This window comes from Nannospalax galili, unplaced genomic scaffold, assembly GCF_000622305.1.
Source record: "Nannospalax galili isolate Female #2095 unplaced genomic scaffold, S.galili_v1.0 scaffold945, whole genome shotgun sequence".
NCBI lineage: Eukaryota > Metazoa > Chordata > Mammalia > Rodentia > Spalacidae > Nannospalax > Nannospalax galili.
Window position 1 is genome coordinate 292,112 of NW_008352650.1, and position 7,729 is coordinate 299,840.

General features: G+C 51.1%; 1 protein-coding gene across 1 annotated transcript in view; it reads right to left on the reverse strand.

Annotated features, from left to right (window-relative positions):
- The window catches only part of Dnah17 (dynein axonemal heavy chain 17), a 137,513-nt gene that overhangs the window by 41,094 nt on the left and 88,690 nt on the right, over positions 1-7,729 (reverse strand). The window contains exons 50-53 of the mRNA XM_008849677.3: positions 5,217-5,450; positions 3,777-3,941; positions 1,282-1,377; positions 986-1,203 (exon numbers count right to left, since the gene is read on the reverse strand). Coding sequence (XP_008847899.1) covers positions 986-1,203; positions 1,282-1,377; positions 3,777-3,941; positions 5,217-5,450 — 713 coding nt within the window. The remainder of the gene's footprint in view (positions 1-985; positions 1,204-1,281; positions 1,378-3,776; positions 3,942-5,216; positions 5,451-7,729) is intronic.

Here is a 7,729-nt window from a genome sequence, read left to right on the forward strand (position 1 = left end):
CCTCTCCATTCTAACCAAACATTGGGAGTGGTACACCCTGTGGTGGGCCAACCATGATTTTATTATTTTCAAAAATTTCTATTACATTTTTTCACTTGTGTGCGCGCGCGCGCGCACACACACACACACACACACACACACACGCATGTGGAGGTCAGGTGATGAGCTGCAGGAATCAGTTCTCTCCTTTTACCATGTGAGTCTTGGGGATTGAATTCAGGTTGTCATGCTGGGTGGCAAGGGCCTTTACCTGCTGAGCCATCTTGCAGATCCAAAGCTTACTTTTCTTGTGCCTTAAATTATTCCATATTGATCAAATAGTTTTAGTATTTGAGCTGTTTCCTTCGTAAGTAGGGGCTGTAGATACTGGGGGGTCTCAGTGTGACCCTCTTTCCCAGCAAGGGGCAGGTAGCCCCTGAAGATGGGTTGTCAGGGGGTGCTAGTCAAGGACACAAAGGGCTGGAGTGTTCACAAAATGGGGGTGGGGTCTCCACGACACCATCCCAAGTCCCGGCAGAACCCACAGAAAGCCCCCTGCAGGCCTCCCAGCAGAAGAGAAACCCTCACAGGGGACTGCACACTACACTACAGCACCCCAGTGAGTACTCGCTGCATCCTGAGCCCATGTGCCTGTGGGTGATATGAGCATTAACTTGCACACTCTGGGACACGTGTGGGCAGGTGTGTGTTGTATTAATGCGTGCATATGTGTTCTGTATTCATGTGTGTATGTATGCATGTGTGGCCAGCTGTTCTGGCAGGGACAGGCCTCTGAGTGGGGCTGGCCTCTCCCTGGTCCTGTGGTTCCAGATCCTTCCCCTGCTCAGCGTGCCAGCTGTGCGTTTCAGCTACGTTTGGATGTGCAGCCACAGGTCTTTGCATCTGGCCCAGCTCCCTTCTCATGGGGGAGACAGAGGTGACAGGGCTGGCTCCCTGGGAACAGAGCCACGCCTCACCCTTCGGAGGCACCCAGCCCACTGCTCACTTGAAGGCCTTCAGGCAGTCCTCGGGGATGTGCTCCTTGTCGAACCTCCTGAGCGAGTCCAGGAACGTGTCCACCTTGCCCATCATGATCTTTGCAGCCTTCCAGCTCTTATCTTTGGGGATCTTGCCACCAGGCGCAGTCAGGATCATGACAGCAGCCGTGACGTTGACTACAGCGTCAGGTGGAGAGCCGAAGGACTTTAGCTCAGTCAGGTTGTTCTGCAGGGACAAGCGCATGAGGGTCAGCACTCATCCACTCGGCCCATCCTCTCTTTTCCTTCCTGCTCCCAGTGTCACCTTGTTCAGAGTATTCAGAGCCTCCTGCGCAGCCAAGAGGGCCGGCTCTGCCTTGGCCAGGTCTGTTTCACAAGCCTTCTGTTTCTCAGTAACATTCTACAAGAAAGGCAAAGAGGAAAGCTCAGTGTAGGCCTATCTGTCCATCCATCCACCCACCCACCCATCCATCCACCCAACTATCCATCCATCCATCCACCCACCCATCCATCCACCCACCCACCCATCCAAATCGTTTGTGTGTGTATGTGCATGTACACAGGTGCAGATGCATGTGGAGATCAGAGGACAACTTTTGGAAATCAGTTCTCTCCTCACTGATCCTCCTTCTTAGTCTAAAGAAAGGGGTTTCATGTAGAGAAAGGTGAAGCTGAACATACCCCAGTGATTGTGTGTGTGTGTGCGCTTGTGTGCGTGTTACCAGGATAGGAAACACCCACCCATTAATTCATCTGCCTACCCACACATTTATCTGTTTGCCCACCCATGTACTCATCCACCCACCCATCCATCCACCCATCCACTCATCCATCCATCCACTCATCTATCCACTCATCCACCTATCCACCCATCCATCCATCCATCTACCCACCCATCTATCTATTCACCCACTCATCCACCCACCCACCCATCCATCCACCCACCCATCCATCCATCCACTCACCCATCCATCCACTCTCCGTCCACTCATCCGTCCATCCATCCATCCATCCACCCACCCATCCACCCACCCATCCATCCATCTATCCACCCATCCACCCACCCATCCATCCATCTATCCACCCATCCATCCACCCATCCACCCATCCACCCACCCATCCATCCATCCACCCATCCACCCCTCCATCCACCCACCCACCCATCCATCCTCTCACCCATCCACCCATCCATCCATCCATCCATCCATCCATCCATCCATACTCTCACCCATCCATCCATCTATCCACCCATCCACCTATCCACCCATCCACCCCTCCATCCACTTATCCACCCTTCCATTCATTTACCCACCCATCCATTATCCATCCATCCATCCATCCATCCATCCATGCTCTCACCCATCCACCCACCCACCCATCCATCCATCTACTTATCTACCCTTCTATACATTCACCCATCCATCCATGTATCCATCCATCCAAGTACTTACTTATCCATCCATCCACCCATCCATCTATCCATCCATCTACCATCCATCCACTTATCCACCCATCCACTTATCCATATCCACCTGTCCATTCATCCATCCACATACTTATCCATGCATCCATCCACATATACACCCATCTATTCATTCACCCACCTATCCATGTACCCATCTATCCAAGTATCCATCCATTCATCCCGTCATCTATTCACCCATCCATTCAGCCACCCACCTATCTATCTACCAATCCACCCATGTACTTATCCATCTATCCACCCATCCATCCATCCATTGGAGGGAGGCAGGAAGGAGAGTGGAGAATGAGGTGAGCCGTCCTCCCAGCCACAGCTAAGCCCCAGTGGCTCTGAGTTCTTGCCACCAGATACCATGCAGCTGTTGCCTTTGCTGTCTGCCCCGATCACCAGTGTCCTCCTGTATGTGCTCACTCACATACCCACCTCTCTGCCCCGTCTCCTTGTTCCCTGCCTTTTTCTCTTAGATGAAACTGAGCACACACTGGGAAACTTGGGATTAGGTCCCTTGATTGGCTCCGGCTTCTAGAACTAAAGGGAAATGCCAGTCCTGTCCTACCCCTTCATTTTGAGGTCTTCATTGTTGATCCTTCCAAAACGGGGCATGTCAGAACATGCCACTTGTCCCTCATAGTCACATGTGAGTGTTCACTCACTCATGTGAGCACATCAGTGTTCACTCATGCACGCATGCAAGTATTCACTCATTCACGTGTGTATTCCTTTGCTGTCTTGGTTGGAAAGCACCCTTCGTCTTCTGGTGAAGCTCAGAGACCAGAGAGGGGCTTGGCATCTTCACACAGGTGCAGCAACTGGGTGACAGGAGAGTGGTAGGCTCCATCTACACACACGCAGGCAATATACTCATACACATCAAATAGAAATAATAAATGAAAAAAATATTTTTTGAAAAAGGAAAAAGAGGTTGGGGATAGGACTTCATGGTAGAGCACTTGCCTAGCACATGCGAGATCCTACAGCCAGTCCCTTGGTCTACCAGAACACAACAGCACAAGACAACCAGCAGCTATGATAACGGAGCAGGTGACGTATTGCCATTCGGCAGAGCCAGGCTGAGCTGGGCCAGGCACCTCATTTCTCACGAGCTCCTGGTGATACTGCGATGGAGGACTCTGAGCTGTGAAGAGCTCAGCTAGGTGCGGGCATCCTCTGAGGAGAGCCCTCTTCTGAGCCCAGACTGCACCTGCGGGAAGGTGCTCCTTCCCCAGGCCCCCTGGGTTGGGAAGCTTTTCCTGGTACTAATGTTTCAGCATGAACCATGGCTGTGGGTAGCATTCCCCAGCGGACTCAAGGCCCACCTTATTGATGACCTCCACCTTGATCTCCTCCTCATCGGCGATGGCTTTCTCTTTGCTGACCTTCTCGGTCTCCACACCTACCACTTGGATCAATTTGTCTGTGTTCTCATTCTTCTGTTTCAGCTCTGCCTCCTGAACCGCCAGCTTGGCCTTCAAATCATCCACCTAGGGAGGGGGGAGCCAGGAGATGGGCAGATGTGAGCAGAGGCCAACATGTGCTGCCGTCCCCAGGTGGGTGCCGGGGATGCCAACCTCAGACGGAGAACTGCAGGGCCTCCGAGGCTTCTGATTCTCAGTGACTCATTTTGGAGACATTTTAATATCCCACAGGTAAGTTTATATTGAGCACCAAGTGTATACACAGGGCCACATGGCTAAGACATATTCCTGGTGCTCCAGGGGTTGGTAACCAAGGTGACCAGATAAACATCAACTGAACTTTGTGTGTATGTGTATGTGTGTGTGTGTGCGCATGCATGCGTATGGTGGTGGTGTTGGGGGGTAGGCAGCACAAGTCTGTAATCCAAGTACCCCAGAGGCACGGGTGAGAAGATTTGCTGCAAGTTCAAGGCCAGAATGGTCTACATAATAAGTTCCATGCCTGACAGGGCTACAAAGTGAGACTCTTTTATTTTTTTAAAAAAACTTTTTATGTATTTATTTTATGTGTATGAGTATGTTGCCTGCGTGTGTGTAAGTGGATCCATGTCATACAATGCTCAAAGAGGCCAGAAGAGAATTGTCAGATCCCCAGGAACTAAAACTAGAGTTTTGGATGGACAATTGTTAGCCACCATGTGTATGCTGGGATTTGAACCTGGGTCTTCTGCAAGAGCAGCCAGTGCTCTTAACTGTTGAGACCCCAAAGTGAGACTCCCATAAAAACTTGTCAACTGAGAAATGTGTGAGTCTTGAGGGGTAGAGCTGTTCCAAGGCCTTGCAGATCAGTGGAAGAGTGGGAGGGAGCAGGGATCAAAAGCTCCCAGAAGCTGGCACAAGGCCCAGCTTGGCCCAACCTGGGCAGGGAGGAGGAGGAGGCTGGGCTCCTGGGGACATATGGGCAGTGGGCTACGGAGACGAAGTAGACAGACCCACCGTGGAGCGTATTTAAAACCAGGCAGAAACAGTGCAGCGTGAAAGAGAGATCTGCAGAAGCTTCTGGTACTGGGTGTGAACAGTGTACAGAAATGGTCATGTTTTCACTGGCTGCCTTGGACGTGAGAAGCAAGCCTCCCTGGACGTAGGGCACAGCACATCACCCATGTGAAGCACTCACTCTAAACACTGACATTATAGGAGCATTTTGCCTTGCTGTTTCCTATTAGGCCGTGTAGGAGTCAGGCTCATCCCACTGTGGTTCAAGCTCAGCCCCACTTAGGACTGTCTCTGCAGAAGCCTGTGATACACGGGTGGGTGCGTGAGCACACCCTGGGCTCCTACCTGAGAGGCCGTGCTTTGTAGCTTCATCAGGCCGTTCTCCAGACGTTCGATTTTGGCAACCAGCTCCATCCTCTTCTTGGCCAGCAGGCTCTGGTAGAGTTTGATCTGCTCGAGAAAGGTCTTGGGCGTGGTGTAGTTGTAGCGCCTCTCGGTTGCCAGGTACACTTTGGACATCTCGTTGACCGTGGTGTGCACGTAGGACATGAACAAGCTGATGGACGTCTTCACCTCTGGCTGTAAGTGAGGGCGGATGAGCTGGGCTGGTCACGCCCCAGGCTCCAAATGGCACAGCCATGTCCCCTGGGGCTCCGGTCTTGCTCTGTGGGGCCCAGGGGAAGAGTGGCCACTGTTCCAGCAGACTCACTCAGATCTTGGACAAGCTGTCTCAGGCATCACGAGGTACAGAGGAGGGGCTGGGGAGATAGCTCAGTTGGTAAAGCACTGGCATTGTAAACATGATGACCTGCGTGTGACCCCCTGAGTGTATGTAAAAATGCTCAGGGTGGTAGCACATGCCTGCAATCCCAGTGGTAGAAAAGGTAGACACAGGGGCGTCCCTGGGGTTTGCAGGCTGGCCAGAGACACCTTTTCTCAAAGCAGGTGGATAGTGTTTCCGCTTTGGATGATACCCGAGGTTGCCTTCTGGTCTCTATGCACACACACATACATGCACCTGAACATACAAACATACATAAATTGGAAGCATCAGTTGTCAACTTGACACACCTGGGGAGAGGGAGCCTTAATTGAGGAGCGTCCTCTAGCAAATTGGGAATGTCTGTGAGGCATCTTCTTGATTGATGAGTGATGTGGGAGGCTCCGGCCCACTGTGGGCGGTGCTACCCCTGGGCAGGGGTCCTGGGTTGTATGAAAAAGCAGGCTGAGCTCAGGCCAGTGAGCTGCACTCTTCCCGGCTTCAGTTCCTGCCTCCAGGTCCCTGTCCTGAGCTTCGGCCCTGGCTTCCCTCCATGACGAACTGTAAACCCTTTCCTCCCCAAATTGCTTTTGGTCAATGTTGTATCACAGCAAAAGAAGTCTCACTGGGAGGGAGGACAAGTCGGGTACTTGCCATCAAGCCTGCCGACCTGAGACCCACTCACGGGTTTTCTCTGACCTCCACACATGCACTGTGTGCACCCACCCCTCACAAACACACACACACACACACACACACACACACACACACACACAATAAATCGTGTTTTAAAGGAAAAAGGAAAGAAAATAAAAGAACAGAACAGAGGTACAGGAGAGTGACTCCCCTTGGAGCTAGGTGGGTGGGCGTTAGGGGACATTTACCATGGAAGGGTTTGGCCTAATGCCCAGGACCCAGCACACAGGTGCACACATTCACATACACACACATGCTTGAAGACCTGGTTGAAATGCAGAGCTAAGGTTTGGGGGCTTTTGATTTTGTTGAGATAAGGAAAAGTCATAGTCTTCTAATGAACTGTATTCTTATACAAAGTCCTGATAAGCTTAGGACATTTGAGGTTTCCTCTTTTTGCTTACTAGGTAGGCATCTTGAAATTCCACCCTGTGAAGCTTTACTCCTCGGTGGTGTTTTTATTACTCTGTAATATCTTGACTCTGTGATGCTGTCCACTCACCATGCCCAACTACTGATACCAATGTGAAACTAAGACAGCGGAAAATTCTCCAAATGGTTTAATGAGGCACCTGGTCCAACTAGTCCAAGAAAAGTGTAGATCAAACATGACAGATATCTAAATTTCTGCTAGTGAGATCTGTTTTGGTAAACTGCGATGACTACTTGACCGATTCCTAGTCCAATTAGCCTGGCCGAGCTACAGATCAAAAGGTGGAGGGTGTCCTGACCTACATCTGGGATATCTACTTTGTAAGTTATGATGACCCAGTGAACTCAGGAAGGAATTTTTCCAAGATAACATGGTCCACCAAGAAAAGAGGTATAGGGCCCAGGTGCCAGCCTTAGAATGATGGTGTAAAAATGCCCCTTTAATCCCCATCTATACTTCTGTTCGAGGTCCTCAAAATCTTGAAGTTTTAGTTGCTTCTAGGACCTCATTCAAGAAAAAAATAAACAAGCTCTGCAACTCTCTCCTGGGTGAATGCTTGATCTCTTGGCTGCCCCAAGAATTTTCCCATAACACTTGTTGTTGAGACAGTATCTCATGTAGCCCAGACTGGGCTCAAGCTTGCTGTGTAGCTGAGGCTGGCTGGCCTTGAACTCCCGATCCTCCTATCTCCACCCCACAAGAGAATATGTTTTCCTACCCCCCAGGTGATTCAGCAAGCATTACTGGGGGTTTCCTGGAGCTTGGTGACTCCTTCTGGTGCTTGTGCCTACCACCCTCCTGGGGACAAGGCCTCGGAGCTATGCTTCAGAAACAGTTGGAGCGTCTGTTTCAGTTCCTGTTAATTGGAGAATATGTTCACCTGCACCACAGTCCTGGCCAGCACCTATGGCCATCCATGCTTAGCGGGGACAAAACCCAAATCCCCCCCACCCCCCACCCCCCCGCCTT